The sequence below is a fragment of the Ochotona princeps genome, chromosome 12, assembly GCF_030435755.1.
Source record: "Ochotona princeps isolate mOchPri1 chromosome 12, mOchPri1.hap1, whole genome shotgun sequence".
Lineage (NCBI taxonomy): Eukaryota > Metazoa > Chordata > Mammalia > Lagomorpha > Ochotonidae > Ochotona > Ochotona princeps.
The window spans coordinates 62,105,176-62,125,540 of record NC_080843.1 but is presented as its reverse complement, the minus strand read 5'-3'; the positions used below and the strand labels follow the sequence as shown (position 1 = coordinate 62,125,540).

At 41.5% G+C, this 20,365-nt stretch overlaps 1 protein-coding gene across 1 annotated transcript in view; it reads right to left on the bottom strand.

Moving 5' to 3' along the window:
• FLT1 (fms related receptor tyrosine kinase 1) overlaps positions 1 to 20,365 on the bottom strand; it is a 172,720-nt gene that overhangs the window by 138,552 nt on the left and 13,803 nt on the right. Inside the window, exons 2-3 of the mRNA XM_058670920.1 lie at positions 4,450 to 4,546; positions 3,006 to 3,229 (exon numbers count right to left, since the gene is read on the bottom strand). Of these exons, the coding sequence (XP_058526903.1) occupies positions 3,006 to 3,229; positions 4,450 to 4,546 (321 nt within the window). The remainder of the gene's footprint in view (positions 1 to 3,005; positions 3,230 to 4,449; positions 4,547 to 20,365) is intronic.

Here is a 20,365-nt window from a genome sequence, read left to right as displayed (position 1 = left end):
AAATGGTAGCATGTCCCTAATTCACACGGTGGATCTGATGGTAGGTGGAGGAGCTGACATGCTCTTGATTTTTCTTCCCAGAACACTATCAGAGTACAATTTTGCCTTTTCAAAAGATGTGTCTCAACAGGTTTTCTCAGCTTCTTAGAACACTCTGGTGAAATGCCAACAGAGGGACAGAAGTCCTCCAACCAGAACATTTTATAAAGTACTCAGCAACCATCAATAAATGATAACCAACTCACGCAGTGAATAATCACAGCTGAACAGTAGGAAATGGCTGGAATTTTATCAATCCTCTGAGTCTTTACAAATGTGGTTTGCGCCTCTGTGCTAAAAGAAGGCTGCAATGGGTGAAATGTTCAATACAAATAGAGGTAAAAGATCAAATTGTATCAGAAAGAGAAGCCATTGTGGACAACTGGGTAGTGAACCAACATATGAACATCTCTCCTTCTCTTGGCTTCTTCCTCAGTCACTTTACCATTCAAATAAATAAGCAGATCTTTTAATGATTTTAATTAGGTGAGAAGATTCAAAAGAACTCTTTGATGGCTACAATTAGATTCAAACATATTTTAGTATCAACACTTTTCTTAAGAGATCAGTGTCAGTATAGATATTAGTAATTTTTTCAGAGGAGCACACATAGTATTCATAGTGTGTGTGTATGTGCACTCTATAAAGGTCACCTGTGAAACAAGGTATTGCACAGTCCTGTCTTCTCTGAAAGCAATCTTTGCAAAGGGCCTTTTCATAATGTCCAACAAACTGTACAGGAGTTTGAGATAGTGGAACTTCCCAACCTGTGCTAAAGTTTGTGGACTGTGATAGGTGAGCTGACATGCTGAGTGCATGGCCCAACAGCCACTACTCCACCAAGATGCAATCACAGACATCAAGAATCAATCTTAGCACTTTTCCCCCTAGACCTGCAATTCCACCTTGACATCAATTTTAAGAGTATTTCACACAGCATCTGTTAGTCATTTAACTCATTTGACAAATGAATTCTTACTACATGCATGTCCAATAAAGATATTAGAGCAGACATGAACTTTGCCCTCATGGGGCTTTAGACTAATAATTGTATGACACTCAGTAATGGCTGTTGCCCAGGTCTTCTCTATTATATGGTCTAAATGGAAATCATTGTGAAGAGCTATTTCTCCTCTGTCATAAAGGCTATGGAAGTGGACCGGCTATGCACTCCCCTTCCTACTGGCCCCATGACCCAACCAGGTCTATTAAACAGTAAAGGAGTTAAAGGCGAAAATAGTTGAATTTTTTTTTTTTTCAAAAGAAAGGCCTTCTTTTATTCATTGATAGTGTTTGATGTGAAAAAATCAGACTCAGGCAAACCCAAAAGAGTAAGTTTTAGGAGAATTTCAGAATGAATGAATTCTTCTCCCAGCCCACAGAGACAAAAGCTACAAGGAGATTTCTGTTTTCCACAAGTTCTGGAAAGACTAGGACTGACCCTATGGAACTAGAGACAGAGAACAGGTGGCCGAGAGGTGACTTCTCCCACCACAATGGAGCGCTCTTTTTCCCCAGCACAGCAAAAACGACCGTGGAGAGTTCTGTTCCTAATTCCACACCTTCTCCACCTGCCCTGACTCATCTATTGCCTACTTGCTCTAGCCCTCCTACAAGACAGGCCGACTACTCCAAGCAGCAGGTCCCCGGTCCACACCTTCATGCTTTTTTGGAGGGTGGATGGTGATGACAGACTGCCAGAATGCTAAATCCCCTACAGCTACCTGCTGCCTGGAAAAGTACAGAAGTTCAAGACTGAGTCCAGAACTGAAGACTTCCTCAGGCAAAATTGAAAGCAGCTACAAAGAGGTTACGGTCAACATCACACAGCGTTTCTAGGTGCTGCTTCCTCAGTTTCTGAATCTTACAAATGTCATCATATGAATATTAGATTCAGGTAAAATATCTCCTTGTTGCTTTATTTTTTAAATTAAAAAAACATCATTTTGCCCATATCCCCACCCACAACGAATGGCAAAGAACCCGTTCTTCCACACCAGCACGTCTACTCATACTGCATATCTAGCTCTCCAAGCTGATGGTTGGTGTTGAGTGCTCCTTCCTTCCTTTTTACTTCATTTGGGCTTGAGATGCCTACCAGTTCGCTTCCTGTTCTCAAGAGCCTTGGTTTTGCTTTTGGTTTGTTGGTTTTTAAGCCCCTCAACAAGTATTGGAAACTAGCTGTAGCTATACCAGGAAGAATGAAATGACAGGCCATTTTTTAATTCTTTCTCAGGGATCCATTCTATGATCAATTTGTACCTCTTTAAAGATTTTTCTTTTCTCTCATTCCTAGATTACCTTATTTGGCCATTCTCTAAACAAACAAACAAAAATTACCAAAAAAACTAAAACCCCAAGTGCCTTGTTTCTACCTTTTGTCCTCTTCACTATGTAACAGCATATGCCAGCTCTTACATCACGCAATACTTCCTCAATGAACATGAAATAATATCACATCGTTAACTAGAGGCAATGTTTTAACACCCAAGAAATACTGGTAAGTGTATAGTTACTAAGTTGTTAGCAAAAAAAAAAAAAAAAGAGAAAAGAAAAAAAACCCAATATTTTACAATCCCAAGGCAGAAGAGAATGAAACTATGTTGAAGAACAAAAATTGTTCTTTTAGGCTTCTCAATAATTTAAAAATAGGTCAAATATCCTGTCATTCATTATTCATCCAAACATGTGCCAAATACTTCCAGATGCTACTAGTACAGAGACCAGCTTGTCCCCTGATGGAGCATAAAATTCACTGACCAAGCCCTGAAAGGTCTGGTTGGAAGTGACGCATAAGAAAGGCAAGAAAAAAACACATTCTGTAAGATTCTGCACACTGGTGGAATCTGTCTGCTGGCCCACTTGTTCTACATGCGCTAGGAAAACCACCTTTTCCATGGACCAGGGCAGATCCAAGAAGCACCACAAAGCAACCACATCAGGAACACAGAACATGGAAATCTTACCATGAATAAATACGTAGACTGTGGATTCTGCTTTATTCTTTCGTGAAGTGGAGACATTTACATATCTGCAGCTATACGGGCCCGTGTGGTTTGCCTGAGCCGCGTTCAAGGTCAGAACACTGCAGAACTGCTTGCCGTTTCTGCCACAGGTGGATTTTGTGATGTTCAGCCTTTTACTTTCTCTACTTGCTTTAGGCACAGACCATGAAAGAGCTGCTTCGCCTCTGCAATCAGATCAAAGAAAAAGGCAGTTACATCCGGAGCCAGAGCTGCACCCCAATTCCTAAGCTTTCTTTCTTTTTTAATGGAAACACCATTCAAAGGTCCTCTCTTTTTAAATATATATTTATTTATTTTTATTACAAAGTCAGATATACAGAGAGGAGGAGAGACAGAGAGGAAGATCTTCCGTCTGATGATTCACTCCCCAAGTGAGCGCAACGGCTAGTACTGCACCGATACGAAGCTGGGAACCAGGAACCTCTTTTGGGTCTCCCACGCGGGTGCAGGGTCCTCTCTTAAGTATAGTTATCCACTACAGAATCTGAAAATAGGTCTACCACACTACCCAGACACCCCATTCCTAAGAATTTACTGGAAGGAAATGATGTCAGCATAAGGAAGAATTATTTGTATCCGCATGTTTCTTGTAGTTCAGTTCACAACTGCTCAGTTATGGAATCAGCACAAACGTCCATCAACTGATGACTGGGTGGAGCAAATGTGTATTCAGTATGGAATACTACTCAGCCATAAAAATGAACGAAATCCTATCTTTTGGAGCAAAACTGAATGCAACTGGAAACTATTACACTTAGTGAGACAAGCCAGACCCTCCCCCAAAACAATGATCATATCTTTTTTCTGATATGTGGCAGTTAATGTGGAATACCAAAAAACATATGGGAACAAAACAAACTCAGTGTGATTTGATTGCCGGATTTAGTCCTTGTTTTCACTCTTGTGGAACTGTGGTCTTTCTACTTGTTAATATCCTGCTTAGCAGTGCTTTACGTCTGTGATTATAGAGTGAATTAAAATAACATTTTTTTGCAAAAATTAAAGAAAAAATAAAGGGAGGAGGAGGAGGATTCAGAGATGAAGAGTGGGAGAACATCACAGTTATCTTCTTAGAATTATTCCTATGAAAGTCATGAAATCTGTTCTTTTTGTTAATTTTTTTTTCCAAAAAGTAAAACAAGTGTAGTTCTCTTCCTTTTAGCAGGAAAACCACATATCCGGAGAAGATTTTGTACAATATTTGGAATAAGGATGCACGGGTGGTGAGCATCTTTGCCGTGCCTCCGCTGGAGACCCCTCCTCTGTGGGAACCTCTGTACAGGAAGGTGGTCCGTGCGCCCTGCAATTCCATGATCATCCCCACCAGGCTTCTGTGCCTGGGGAAAGGCAGCTACATTATTCCCGAATGAACGCTGTCACTCACCGGCATCTGAGATAGAGCATCTGTCCGGCTTGCATGATGTGCTGGGGGCCTTTTAAACTCAGCTCAGGATCTTTTAACTTCGAACCTGAACTAGATCCTAGAAAACAAATTGTTAGAATACATCATTTGCAAATTGCACTCCAATCATTTTAAAAAAGTTATCTTTCATAAAAATATTTTTTTAATCTTTTATTTACTTACATGTATAAAAAGATGCATCTAAGATATTTCTCTTAATTTACAGCTGTGTACTATGTCAAGCCTTGTTCACAACTATTATGTATCTTTTTATGCCAAATGCCCTAATGCACAAAAACCCATTTATTTAGAATATTAGTTTCCTATATGACTCGAAGATAACCATATTAATATGTAACTTATTAAAATCTCTCAAGATTGAATGTTAGTGTCATCCAAAGTATATTTTCAATGCTGAACTTGTACCAATATAGATTATCTAGTCATACAGACTTGTCTGACCTTCTTGCTCAATAAATGTATAGAAACTCCAGTTAGTTCAGCCATTACTCCAGTAATGATCTTTTGGGCTCATCCCTTTTCTCTCTTAACTAAATTCCTCATTGTAAAAACTAATCTTAGAGTCCAAGTCTGGTTTAGATGGCATTTGGTTTGTCTTTCATAACTTTCCCTCTAAATTGGTACAGTATAAAGAAAACTGAACATTCTTACACAACACCAGACAAGGGTATCTCACAGAGGATTCTGGAAGGACATAGAAAGCATGTGGGAGAGTGCATCCATCCATCTTTGTATATCCATCCTGGTGGTGAGCAATGTGTCCTCAGATATGACAACTCTCTCCAGCTATGTCATCCCTGTTAGTTATAACACGAGAGATTGGATTTCTGATCTTCCATTTTGGATTCTCCCAGGTTCATAATTCTCTGAGTCCCCAGTCAGCAGAGCCATGTGGCTCTCAGGGACCATTTGGAAGAGGAAACGTTAGGATTTCCTTTGCCCCCTTCTCTCCCTCAGTCCTCATTGCCCTGCCCTGTTTCCCCATTTTTCTCTTCTCTTTGCACCAGGGCTTGAGCAAAGCCTGGTAAAAGCAAATCAGGCACCCAGGGTTGCCATCCTTAGGTAGAAGGGTTGGTGTTCGGGGGTGGAGAAAGAGATAATAGTTAAGCCTTGGCACCAACTTCAGGCACCATTTTTTATTATTAGTTTTAAAATGGGTTTATATTGTGGAAGTTGGAGAATGGTTCTTTAGGTCTGAATGCTGGCTCGCTGATCTGGAAGATGAGTGCAAGCTCCTGGGTCAGCCCACTGCTGTTCCCTGGTGGTTCTCTTAGGTCCTAATAGCTCAGGGAAAAGTGGACTCGTTGATGGCTCTGCACAGCAATCTAAGGTTTCTGTTTCTTAACTACAAGATCTTGGCATAACTTAAGTTTCTGCTGCTTAGCAGCCTGAGGAGTAAAACGGGAAAACCCACGCTCCCCGTCACAGGCAAGGTATGTGCCGGAGCCAATGCTGCTGTGGCAGCTGCCAGCATGCATCCTGCCACATGCCACATGTCACTGTCACCCAGGGCTGATGAAATCGCTTCTCCGGGCTTCTGTCTCTGGGCATTTTGAGATGGTCATTACAGATATATTAAATGGACATCACATACTTTCCTGCTGTTGCTGATGATGTAAATTAATATTCTCCATTTTAGAAAGAGCCAATGTTTTCTTTCTTTTTGACATTTTTATTTGAAAGGCAGAGAAATACACACACACATTTTGCATCTGCTGGATTGCTTTCCAAGTGTTCTCAACAGCCAAGGCTGAGCTAAACTGATCCAGGAGCTCAAAATTCAGTTTGAATCTCCACATGGGTGACAGGGATTCGGCTACTCAAGCCATCACCTGCTGCCTCCCAGGATGAGCACGGACAGGCAGCTGGGATCCGGAGTGGAGGTGGGTCTCTTTCCCAGGTACTCTGATAGGGGGTATGGCTGTCCTGAATGACCAATGTCCACTTGTAAATCACAGTTTTAAAAGTTAATTTTCACAGGCAGTATCAAGTTATTATTACATAAAGAGCTCACTATTTACTAATTTAAATTAAAACCCTGCTTCATATGGAAACAATTGGCTTATCACATATTCCCACAGGACAAGTTAACCCATCAGGTACTGAGGGAAACATTTTGTACTTTCCTCATTTTTTTTTTTTTTGTAAAAAATTAAAATCAGGCCTCCAGGGCAATATGAGGTTTTTTCCTAAAGCAACAGGCAGCAACTGATGAAACCTACCCTGAAAAAATTTCCAGATCAGAAAGGTTTCAGCCCTTCTTTATGGCATAGAACTCGGGGGGATTTAAACAAACCATTGTTCATCAGCTGGAAAAGACCCAGCAGAGCTTCCTGCGGAAAATTCTAACATTACTTGTAGTTATCTGAGTGGTCCACGTGCAGACAGTGAGTTTTTCCAACCAGGAGGCGCCATGGAGAAGAAGCCTACTTTTCACACTGAGCTTTTGTAGTTTTCAAATCACAGGAATCTTTCCTTACAGCCACTTAAACCATCAGCCAGCCCTCCAGGGTCTCACCAGAGAGAAGCTCTAACGTCAAAGGTCCATCCCAAGACAAGTTGACAGCATCCCTGTCTACACAAGTCACCTTAAAGGGTGGTACACGACAAAATCCTAAGGTCATTGAAAAGTCTAGGGGAGAAATTGCTAGGAAAAATATCTTGGCATTTGAGCTGCCTTCACTGACATCACTGAATGTTGCCTTTGGAAGGAAAGAGCCAGCAAAAAGTAGTTACTTAAAACAGAGAAAGAGAGAAGTACAATCAAACTTTCTTCAAGCAACTGGACATTTAGTGTTATTGGTATGCTTCAGTGAATTGGAAACTAGACTTTTATTAAGATTAATGGAAATGCCAAGAGTACAGAGAATGATAAAACAAATAAGGAAAAGGAAAGGGAGAGGTTTATTCCTCTAAGACTGTGAAGTCACAGTAGTAGGCCTTGACCCAATAGCCCAAGGCAGTTTAAAGCCCACATGCCAACCTGCGTAATCAAGTCTACTAACATTTTTTGAGCATCTACTGTGTGTTAGGCAATTTTCCCATCACATTACTGATATATATGTAATTAAAGCTATATACACATCTGAATATATATTCATTTACATACCATGGCAATGCAGTTTGCTCTTCTGAGCCATTCCATCACACTTCCATTTAGGGAGGAATCCACAGGGTACATTCAAGGGTGGAGTGCTTACAACTGAACAACGATTCTCCTGTGTGAAGCTTGGCTAGGTACAAAAACTTTCCACCATTTTCCAAGGTAGCCTAAAAGTATGACTTACAAAAGATTGGTTCTGACCCCATTGGTTGATGTTTTCTGTCCCCTCCGAGAGACCTTTGTTTTCATCAGAGTTAAACTGTATATAATCATGAGGAATATAAGGATCTATTTATATCTGCAAAACTATTATTTAGATAAAATGAAACATAAAGCCCAATGCTCAGCACGATCACGGGGTTTATCACAGGTTGCTTTGCTAGAAAAAAAAAAAAAAAGTTAAGATCAAGCAGTGTGGACCAAGAGCATTAGGATGCAAATACATGGGGTAGGCCCGTGGTTTTTATACCAGTTAAGACACCCAATTCCCATTGGTATGTATGGGTTTCATAACCGGTTCTGGCTCCTAATTCCAGCTTTCTGCCAATGCAGACCTTGGGAGGCAGCCATGGGGGCTCACCTACATGGGGCCCTGGCACCCACATGGGAGACTTGAATAGAATTCCTATTCAGTTCAGGAATAGCCCTTGTGTACATCTGGGGAGCAAACTGAAAGACTGGAAATGTGCTTTCTTTTCAACTCTTTCTTTTACAAAAATTTTAAAACCTAAACTAAAAAAAAAAAAAAACCAAAGCAATAACATGTGAATGTGATTTATTTGAATACTGACACTGTATTTACTTTGAATATTCTCTTCATTGTTTTTCTGTTCTGTATTAACTGGTAGGTAAACTAAAACTTTGTGACTTTTGAGCATAAACACTCCTCTCCTCATAAGCCCACACACAGACTCTCCTAATGGCCACCTCATAGGACAGACAATTGGCCTAATGGTTAACTCATCAGTCTCACACTGGAGTGTCTGGGCTTTAATTCCCAGACCCAGTCCCTGACTCCAGTTTCCTGGTAACTCAGATCTTGGAAAGCAGTAGTGATGGTTCAGGTAATTGGATCCCAGCTCTCTGGTAGGGTACCTGGACTGAGTTCTGGGCTCCTGGTTCTGACCTCTTGACCCAGCCAAGACCATTGCAGACCCCTGGGGGAGCAATTTGAGTGAACTGGTGGTGGGAGCTCTCTCTCTTTCTCCCTCTCTTTCTGCTTTTCAAATTTCTGTAAAAATTTTAAGCATTATTTAATAAGTGATATCCTCTGTTTCCCACCTAATTTCTTTAGGCAAAATGAAGACTTCCTTTGATTTCAATGGGAAGAGTGAGTATATTTCTAAGAATGGTTTTATTTTGCAATTAAGTCCAAAGCCCAAATGACCGAGTCTCTTCAAAGGTTTGGCAAAGCTCCCATGATGAAAACTGAATCAACAGGCCAGACGTCTCATACAGCTATCATCTTGAAGACACTTATGTAAAGTCTGACTTAAAGGATCTTTAGAAAACTTCTACTTCCCTTGATCTAAATAAAAAACAGTGCTCTTGTGAGTTTAATACAAGTTCAAAACAAACCCCACAGCTCACCTTCCTATGACATGCTATACTACATCTCCGTGTACTGTAATCAAAGCATTTGTTCTCTTGAAGAAAGGAACAAAATATCTTTGCTCAATTATAAATCAAAAAATGGCTACATTTTCTCATTTTTTATTAGGAATCATCTCTGCCACCATTTGCTCTGATTTGGCCATGGGTAAGCACTTTCAGCCTCAGAGTCTCCATTTGTCAACGGAGGTTAGATTTTCAATTCCTTCCAGCCTGGAAATTCTATTGATTCTGAGATTAGTAATGAATAATAACGTACAAGTCAGAAATCACATTTTAAAAATGTGGCTATGAAAAGCACGAATAGCCCAACTTTGAAAAAGTGACAAAGGATCAGGATGGAGCTATACACATATACATCTCCTAAAAGGATATAACTGATTCATAAACACATGAAAAGATAAAGGATGTTATTACTCATGCAAAGCAACAATTCATAAAGATGATACTTTTCACCTATAGGCACAGCATAATTTAAAAAGAAGTATCAAATGTTGGATGTGGAAAGATTGGAACCTTATGCATTACCAGTAGGATTTTAAAAACAGTGTAGCCACTTTGGAAAACAGCCTGGCTGGTCCTCACATCTTTAAACATAGAATTCATCATTAGCTAAACATATGATTCAGCACTGACATTCTTAGATATCTGCCCCAAGAGAACTGAAAACTTATGTCCACATAAAAGCTCATACACAAACATCCACACCAGTAATAGCCAAAAGGGGGAGACTGTCCAAATGCTCTCATATGAGAAATGGATAAACAAAATGTGGCATATTCATACAACGGTATTTTATTTGACAATAAAAAGGGATGAAGTACTCATGCGTGCTACAACATAGATGAACCTGGAAAAAAATTTCACTGGCACACGCAGAGAAAAGGTCACGTGAGGACACAGTGAGAAACAGGCCATCTGCAGGCCACAGGGAGAGAAGGCATAGGAGAACCCAAACCTGCAATGGCTTGTTCTCAAACTTGCAGCTTCCAGAACCATGAGAGAACAAATTCTTGTTGTTTACAAAATGAAAACTGGCTAGATGTTGTGGCATAGTGGGTTAAGGTGGCCTGTATCCCATTTGGGAGCGCCAGTTTGAATTCTGGCTGCTCTACTTCTCATCCAGCCACTCTGATGATGGGCCTGGGAACCAGCACATGATGCTTCCAGTACTTGAGTCCTCGCCACAGGAGGTCCGGATGGAGTTACTGGGCTACTGGTTTTGGCTTGCCCAGGGCCAGCTGTGGTAGGCATTTGGGAGTGGACCAGCAGATGGAAGATCTCTCTCTCTCTCTTTCTCTGACTGCTCGTGTCTGCCATTCTGATTTTCAAATAAAGAGAAACATAAATCTTAAATGGGGGCAGATGCTTGACATATGGGTTAAGGCACCAATTGGAATGTCGACATTCAATACTGAAATGACTGGATTTGAGTCCAAGATAGCTCCTCTCATGATTCTAACGACCTGTCAATGCACATCCTAGGAAGAAACAGGGGCGGCTCAGGCACTGGCATCCCTGCCACCCAGGTGGGAGTTCTTGGCTCTTGGCTACAACACGGCTACAACAAGGCTGTTGCAGGCTTTTAGGGAGATAATTGGGAGATATCTCTCTCTCTTTCTCTCTCTCTCTGCCTTTCAAAATAAATGCATCTTCAAAAATGAAAGACATGGGTCTGGCATGGTAGCCTACTGGCTAAAGTCCTTGCCATACATGCGCTGGGATCCCATATGGGTGTCGCTGGTTCTAATCCTGGCAGCCCCACTTCCTATCCAGCTCCCTGTTTGTGGCCTGGGAAAGCAGTCGAAGTTGGTCCAAAGCCCTTGGACCCTGTACCCACATGGGTGACCTGGAAGAAGCTCCTGGCTCCTGGCTTCGGATCGGCGCAGCACTGGCCGTTGCAGTCACTTGGGGAGTGAACCATCAGATGGAAGATCTTCCTCTCTGTCTCTCCTCCTCTCTGTGTATCTGCCTTTCCAATAAAAATAAATAAGTCTTTTAAAAAATGAAAGATATTATGCTGAAAACAAAAAATGCTAAGTTTAAAGTAAAAGAAACTAACCACAAAAGACCACATATTGAGAGTCCATTTATTTGAAAGGTCCAGATTAGACAAACCCATAGAGACAGAAAGTAGAACGGAGGTCGACAGAGCTGAAGAGAAATGACCGAGTGTTCAGGGAGCGACTTCTTGAAGAGGTGAAAACAATGTGACGTTAGATACTAGTTAATGGCTATACAACTCTAAGAATAAAGCAAAAGAAAAGAAAGTAACACCAAAACAGAGAAACAAACAACAACAACAACAAAAATCAAAACAGTGAATCATGTACTTTAATATTCTGTTTTCCTACAATCATCACTTGGGGTGCCAGAATCTGGTCTGGAACTGTGTGAAAATGTTATCTCAATTAAGTGATAGATATGTCGACATCTCAATAAAGCAACAGACATATTACACATCAATGAAGTGATAATGACGGATAACATCCACACACAGTAGATCAGACTCCCCAAAGGATATAAAATTTCAACAATTTACAACCAAAGTAACCACAGAGTTACAGGGAAGGCCTAAATCTCAAGTAGCTTGGAAATGTATTACTACATATATCCCACACATGTGAAGGTTTACACTACTTTACCCAGTTAGTCAGACCAGACTCTGACTGCCCAAATGCTATAAAACTTCAACAATTTACAGCCAAAGTAACCGCAGAATTACAGTGAAGGCCTAAATTTCCATTTGGAATTTTGGAAATTTGTTGTCACATGTAACCCACACACATGGAGGTTCAGACTAGTTTTTCAGCTTCAAGTTTTAGAAAGCTGATTGTAGAATAATAATTTTTCTTTCCTGCTCCATAACATCCACTATTTATGAAGCAGTAGTTTTACAAATGTGTCACAAAAATTTACTGGGCCCCTATTCCTGTCTTTCAGATTTAACGTAGTACTCATTCCAAATCACCTCTAAATGCGTATTTGTCATCTTAACTCTCTAAATTGGCACATTAACAAACTGTCTCACAATGAAAATGGTACCGCTGGTGTTCCCTGAGGAATCCACTGGGATTTCCTTTTCTACTAAAATTACTGATTTTCAATTTATTTCCTTTTAATCCAAAGCTTTGAGTATATTTATTTGGAACAGTTAGCATCTGTCTTTGATTTTTACGTAGTGCATTTTCTACAGCACAAAATCCTGCATGATAAATGGCCTCTTTGTCTGAATATAACTCCAGTATCATGTTTCTAACACTTGAATTTGTCTTCTGCAAAGGTGAAATGGGGTCAATTAAACATAATTCATAATAAAAGAAAAAGATTACATCCCTCAAGATGCAGTGATTCAAAGTTAACTCATACAAGGCAACTCTGATTGGATTTTTGGGGTTAGTGGAAAAGTGATGACAAAGGCAATGGGGTGCCAGTGTTTTGTTTAGCAGGTGAAGCTGCCACCTGTGACACTGGCATCCCATGTGGGTGCCGGTTTGTGTCCAGCTGCTCCACTTTGGATCCAGCTTCCTGCTAATGCACCTGGAAAAGCAGCAGAGAAGATGGCCCAGGTGTGGGCCACTGTACCCATGTGGGAGATCTGAATGAAACTCCTGACTTCAGCCTGGTCTGGGCCCAGCAGTTACTGCCATGGGGGAATGAACTAGCTGAAGGAAGACCCTACACTCTTTGCCTCTTTCTCTCTCCCTCTCTCTCTCTAACTCTGCCTTTCAAATAAGTAAACAGTTTTGTTTTTGTTTTTTTTTCTTTTGATGCAATTGCAAATTTACAGAAGCTACCCAAGTTGCTATTTGAGATGCTAATTCCTATAGCTGGAATGGACTTAGGTACTTATCATAAACTAACTCTTAATCTTAACTTCTGTGCTGGCATGAGGTAGTGAGTGTAACTGAATGCGCTAATTAGAATACCTCCATTCAGTAAAGATTACATCATTAGTCACACTTCAGTGAAGAGCCTTTTAAAGGGCTTTTTCTCTCACTTTTAGGACGGTGGAGAAGGGCTAAGTGTTCAAGTTTCCTCTGCCATCAGACTACATAGAAGGTGTGAAATCCAGCAGAATTTATGTGACACCAACAAAACCCAAGGCCTAAAAGAAGTCATGATATTAATTTTCTTAAATACTCTTTCTCCCTTCTAAAACAACTGGCCTTAAATCAAGGTAAAATCTAACGAAATGGAAGGATGTGCACAAACACACACATGCATATCAGCCTACATTTCTGCAGGAAATTTCAAGCTTGTCTGAGCAGTGGAGCACAAAAGTATAGAAAAAGAAGAGGTGTGGGGTGTGCGCCTGATTTATATTTTTACAAATTTAAAAAATTTATTTGGGGAGAGAGTTAGACAGAGACAGAGAGATAGTATCCCTATTCATTTACTCCTGTGAGGGTCACAATGACTGCAGCCCAAACCAGGATGCAGGAACTCAGTCCAGGTCCCTGAAAAGTGTGGTGTGAACCCACTCTTGAGCCATCAGTGCTGCCTCCCAGGGTCTGCATTAGCCAAGGGCTGGAGTCAGGAGCCAGGGCAGGGTCCTGGACAAGGTCATTGGCTCTCCAACATGGAATGTGGGTGTCTTAACCAGTATTTTAGCTGCTGGGCCATGTGTCCACCCCTAGTGTGTGTTTTAAATGCATTCTTCACACAGCTCAGGTATACGGAAAGTTCTTCCCAGACTGGGAGTTTGAAACTGACTTGTATATAGCAAGAACACTAAACTCTGACTCACTGTTGACTAGCCCTCTTTGTAGACATGCTTTAAATAAGTAATTGTATCGTATCAAATAGTTCAGATTAGGACACACACACACACAAAAAAGGCTGCTGTCCAGCAACAAAATTTGTAGAACTTTCTAATCCTGCGGACCTGATTTTTTTTTCTTTTTATCTTAATGGTATATTAAACTCCCTGTTTCACCACACAGAACCCACAAACAGGATGCACTGGTTTCTAGCTTTAGTTTTTCCAATTCCAGGCAATGCCCCAAATAAGTAAGATCTAAATGTGAACTCTGACATCAATGCCTTTATAGAAAATTCAAAACAGTCATTTACAAGGTATGTATGTCTTACACCCAGGGATCAAAAAGTAAGCCAGAGGGCCCGGCGGCATGGCCTAGCGGCTAAAGTCCTCGTCTTGAGAGCCCCGGGATCCCATATGGGCGCCGGTTCTGATCCCGGCAGCTCCATTTCCCATCCAGCTCCCTGCTTGTGGCCTGGGAAAGCAGTCGAGGACGGCCCAAAGCTTTGGGACCCTACACCCGCATGGGAGACCTGGAAGAGGTTCCTGGTCCCGGCATCGGATTGGCGCGTACCGGCCCGTTGCGGCTCACTTGGGGAGTGAAACATCGGATGGAACATCTTCCTCTCTGTCTCTCCTCCTCTCTGTATATCCGGCTTTCCAATAGCAATAAAATCTTTTTTTTAAAAAAAAAAAGTAAGCCAGAATATTATTCAAATGTTTAAGACCAGAAGTTAGCATTGACATGTCTCTATTGGCATGTCAGTTCAATGAAAGCTTGCATGAAGTAGTGAGAGTAATTTTTAAATGTTTTTTCTTCTGGTTTATTTGCTTTAAAAATATCTTAAAATCCATATTTTTATTTTAATGTATGAATTTCACTTGATTAAAAGGCAAAGAGATTTATTTGCGGGTTCACTCCTCAAGGGGACACAGCAGCTAGGGCTGAGCTAAATTGAAGCCAAGAGTTGGGAACTCATCCATAGGAGTGGCAAGATAATCAAGCAGCTGAGCCATCACCTGCTACCTCTTAGGGCATTAGCAAGAAGTTGGAACTGTGAACAGAGCTGACACTAGTTTCCGGGCATTTGCTACCACAATTCACATTCTGATGGTCAGTCCACAAAGCCTTTCAGGATCTTAGAGGTCAGGAAACCAATGAGAGCAGTGTTAGCCCCAGGACTGGAACTTGGACATCCGTGTTTCCCCCCACACATGGGAAATGACTTTACTCATGTTTCCTTACATTTCATAAAAGTGATTTCAAAGAATCAAATCTGTGTGGCTTACCTGGAGAAAAATGCTGCTCATAACCTCAACATTCCTAGTACTCTCAGTGCTCATCTTAGAGCTCTCTTTGCTTGACACAACCTTCGCAGAGGGTCACAATTTACCAGGGCGCAGTCATTGATCATCAAGCCTGTCACCAGCTACCATCAGGACCCTACCCTCCCAATGACCTGTAGCCAAGCACTTCTCCTTCTCATGTAACATCAGACTTAATGAAGGTTGGTCAGGAAGAAATCTCCTGCTGACCACAGAGCTTCCTCTACCCCCCAACACACACCCAAAAGTGTTCTGACTCCCACACCATATTTTTTTTAGTGCCTCCATGCTAAAGCCACCTCCACGGAGCTGTCCAACATGCATGCCAATTCAGTTTATGGAGCAACGTCAGGACAGTTATCTGAGCTACTTGGAGCAAAAGGTCAAGATCTGGTTGATAGGGCATGAGACAGCGCTCGTAAAGTATCTGGCAGAGTGTCTGGGAGACCTCCACGTGAAAATGCAAAGGGCAGCAAACACAGCAAATGCTCTGCACACCCCAAAACACAGGGGCAGGTTTTGTCTTGTGTCTGTTTTTTCTATCAGTAGCAAGGACCATGTTACGTTTGAAGCCTGTTCCCCTTTGGCCATGGTTCCTACCCAGTGACAGTGTAAAGCACCGTTGGGAAACTAAGGTCTTATACCAGGGCTGTCACTGTGCTATGGTATAAATGGAGATTCACAGGTCATCTCAGGCTAGAATCTCGGCATTTTCAGATTAAGAGCACAGAAAAACACAGTCAATGTTTGTTCAGTAGAGGAGTGACTTCAACAAAAATATACTCTGTATACACAAGATTCAATTTACAACACTGTAATAGAAGTGAGCTTTTATTTTTTTAATGGAGTTATTTATGTCATCAGTTGGGGGCATCCTCTGAAGAATCACAATGCTATGCAATGACCTGGAGATGAGTTAATGACAGCATGTATATAGTTGACAGAGCGTTTGGACAGGCTTTCATTATTAGGAAGATTAGTGATATTAATAAGGTGCTTGAGCTGCCTTCACATCAGCCTTCCAATCTCTAACACACTTACTTTTACAAATTTCAGTCCTACCTAAGGCATCCTCTATATTCTTTTTGAAAATATTTTTATTATTACTTTTTTAAGACTTGCTTTATTTGAGAGGAAGAGGCACAAAGAAAGAGAAGCAGAAATAATGAGAGCAAGAGCGAGAACGAGAGCGAGCACGAGAGAGAGAGGAAATTTTCGTCTTCTGGTTTATTCCCCAAACAGCCTCAATCGCTGAAATTGGGCCAGGCCAAAATCAGAAGCCAAGAACTTCTTCTGGGTCTTCCATATGGGTTCAGGGACAGAGGGATTTGAGCCATTTTCTGCTGATTTTCCAGGCACCTTAGCTGGGAACTATATAGAAACTGGAGTAGCCAGGCATGAACTGGTACCCATATGGGATGCCAATGTCACAGCTGTCAGCTTTACCCATTATGCCAGCTCCTTAGAATCAGTGGATGTTACGGATAATCCCCCTTAAAGTGGGACTTTTCTGTATTTTACACAGCGTTAGGATTACAGTTTGGTCTATGACCAATTATTTCAGCAAAACTTTGCTTCCATGATAAACCTGTGCCAAGGTTCTAGGCTCCTACGAAGAGAATGAGAGCAGATCTTTGAATCTCTTGAGTATGTTATTGTCCCATAATTGTGGGTTGGCTCCTGCAGGAAGAAAGCACTGTGGAGAAACCTGTGGAACTATTGTATTACTTCAGTACAGACATTCAACATATAATGCCAAAGCATTACATGGGGACTGGAAGATTTTTATGTTATTCAATTACTGCTTACAAACTGTCATGTGACACAGGTAACCTTTAGGTTCACACAGTTATGTTTGGAAAACAAAGATCAAGGCCAACATTTAACGCAGTTGTTAAGGCCACACGGACGGGGCCAGCATGGTGCTGCTTCCTGTAATACCAGCATTTCATATCCAAGTGCCAGTACGAGTCCTAGCTGCTATGCTTTCAAGCAGCTTCTTCCTAATGTGCCTGAAAAGCATTGGAAGATGGCTGAGATCCTTAGACTCTTCCACCAACATGGGAGGCCAGTATTGTGTTCCTAGCTCCTGGCCTTCAACCTGGACCGAACCTGAATGTTCCAGCATTTGGGAAAATAAATCAGTGTATAAAAGATCTCTCACTCTTTAGTACTGTCATTTTCTAAATAAATAAATCAACAGTATTTGTTTAAAGATAGCAAAAATTAAAAAAAAAATGAAATACCACATGGGATGCCTACATCCTGTATCGAGGTGCCTGGATTCAAGGCCAAGCTCTGCTCTGGATTCTAGCTTCCTGCTTACACACATCCCTGGGGGGTTAAGGAGAGCAGATGATGACTCAATTATTTGAGTCCCTTCCACCACACACATGGGAGACCTGGATTGTGTTTCTGGCTCCAAATACCAACCATATGATTTGCTTTGCACCTAAAACTAGGGGAGAAATAAACCAAGACTGGAAGGCTGAGTGTGATGAAGTTCTTTGGAGAATTTGTAGTTTGCTTTGATACAGTCTCCCCCAGTCCACAGCAAACATTCTTCTGCAAACCCACAGACTGTGGACAAAGCGGACGTGTCAAGTTCACTCACCAAGGGGGAAGCTGAGGGGATCTCTGGTCTTTGCAACCAGTAATGTATACAAACCCTCTGACCTTGAAGATTTAAATAGCCAAGAGCACGTGACAATGTTATCCATCACAAGGGAATTAGGTTTTTGAAAGTCACGTTAGTGTACTCTTTAACGCTCATTAAAACTATTCTTGACCACTGTGCTTTCTGCTGCCAAGACCAGTTTCCTTTTGGATTTAACAATCTGTAACAGAATTACTCTCCATCGCACGTATGCTGGACACTAACTCTTACGCTTTGACAATGGGTGAACGTGTTGATTAAACTATTCTTTTTAGGAGTGGAGGAGGGTGTTTCTTTTAATTTATATATAGTAACTATGAGAAAGATTCTGCAAACTTTTTTCCTAATCTTATCTAGAAGTCAATGCTATAGAAGTTTGATGGAGAACAGAGTTTCTGGAAGGCAAAGAAATCTACTGAAAAAGGTAAATGTCTACCCTACATCTAAAAGAAAGAAATTACTGCATGTTTTTCACACGTGTCTGTATGCGACATCAAAGCCTTCCCTTTACGTATCTAAGGAAGACGAGCATCATTCATACCTAAATCTCAGAAACAGTGGTTTCAACTCCCCGGACGCTATCATTCACACACTTTCTTTTACCTATCTAGATCTAGGTTTCTAGACATTAGCCCTTTTTTACACATTCAAGATGTGATAGGGCCTCTCTGTCACAGGTTAACCACAAATTCGGTTGTAAGTCAGCTTTGAAATAACTGGGCTCACAGTGGACAAGATGGACCCCAGGCAGCAGACGATATGAAAAACCAGGAGGAAGACAACTGCGCAGGCAGGTGCCCAGGGCCCCGGCTGCTCCCCGGAATGAAAACAACGTACCTTGGGGATGAGATCTAGGAAGGGGCAGAAGGCTGGATTTCAGTGCTGGAGATGTGGCACCCGGAGATTCCCATCCCCCATCTGTCTGACCTCACTGACCATGAGCCAAACCTGCTTCTTTTACTATTGCAGTCTCTGCATAAAGCCTTTGGCTCCCCCTCTTAACCTTGCTGATTTCTCTAAACTTGAACAGCATTTGTTCTTACATTACTACCTTTGAATTCAGCCACAGGGCAGACCAGAGGGCTTCCTTCAAAGTGTTTGCAATTCAACATGGACAGCAGATATTTATTATGATGGATTTTCAGAAAGTTCATGGCAGTAAGGACATTGGGCGTAGTGGCTAAGATGGTGCTCCGCACATCCACATGTCACAGAGGAGTGCCTGGGTTTGTGTGTCAGCTCTGTTTCTAAGCTTAGGTTCCAACTAGGGCGCACCCTGGAAGGCAGCAGAGGGTAGCTCAAATAGTTCCTGCCACCCACATAGGAGACCAGGATTGGTTCCCAGCTCCTGCTTTTGACCTGGTCCAGCAGCCCTGGCTGTCGTGCGCATTTGAGGGGAGTGAATCAACTTAATGAGACCTCTCTATCTTCCTGTCCTTCAAGAAAAAAAAAAAAAAAAGCTCATGGAAAATGCACATTATCTTTTAATTTCATTTTTATGACCTTCTGAAGTCCCGTGTATGTTAATTTTATATATGCAGAATTATGTTTACATAGATATAAACTGAAATTCATGTACATATTTTACCATGGACAAGTACCAGATGTGAGAGTCTCGCCCAGCCTAGAGCGGGAGGAACATTCTTTAGACTAATGAAGATGAGCTAAGACCTAAATAATGAGTGTGTTATTTGCCAGCTCTCTTTCTCTCCCATTAAAACACTTCAAATCCCCTAAAAAGTTGCCATTACTTTTAAACAGTTGTTTTCTTCCAACCACGTCCCTCAATGTCTCTTGTCTTTTACTACTCTGCTTCTGGACCTCTTTTCTGAGAGGTGAAAGTTCCAGGCCTTCTCTGTTGTCCTGCTTTGCGTATCTTTTTCAGCCTGGGGTCTCCCTGACGTCATTTGCCACTGGGGAGAGAAAGCTCCAGACAAACACTCTTGAGAAGACACACCTGGCTCGTGCTGTGCTTCTGAAATGAGCTTCATGGAGAGGACTGGGACGGAGAGTCTACAGTAACCGGGATAGAAAAAAATCGATGAGCTGTGATCTATTAGCCAAGACTTAACTTGTTCCTAATTTTCTATGTTCATCTAAACTATGCTGTGGATGGTCCCGGAACCGAGAGGAAATTATTGGCAACCAAAAAACAAAACAAAACAAAAAACCTAAAAGTAAACAAACAAAACCCAATGACAGCAACTGTAGCATTCCCTTGCAGCTCAGGATATGATGGTAGATCTAGAAAGTAGTTTCTCAATCAAGCTTTCTTTTGTACTGCTCAGGAGCCTGGACCAGCTAAGAGTGGAGGAGATCAGGAGAGATCTCCTCAATGACAAAAAAGTGCCCCCACAATGTTCGTAAAAAATGAAAAACAGGGCCTGGCGCTGTGATAAAGTAGGTTAAGTTGCTTCTT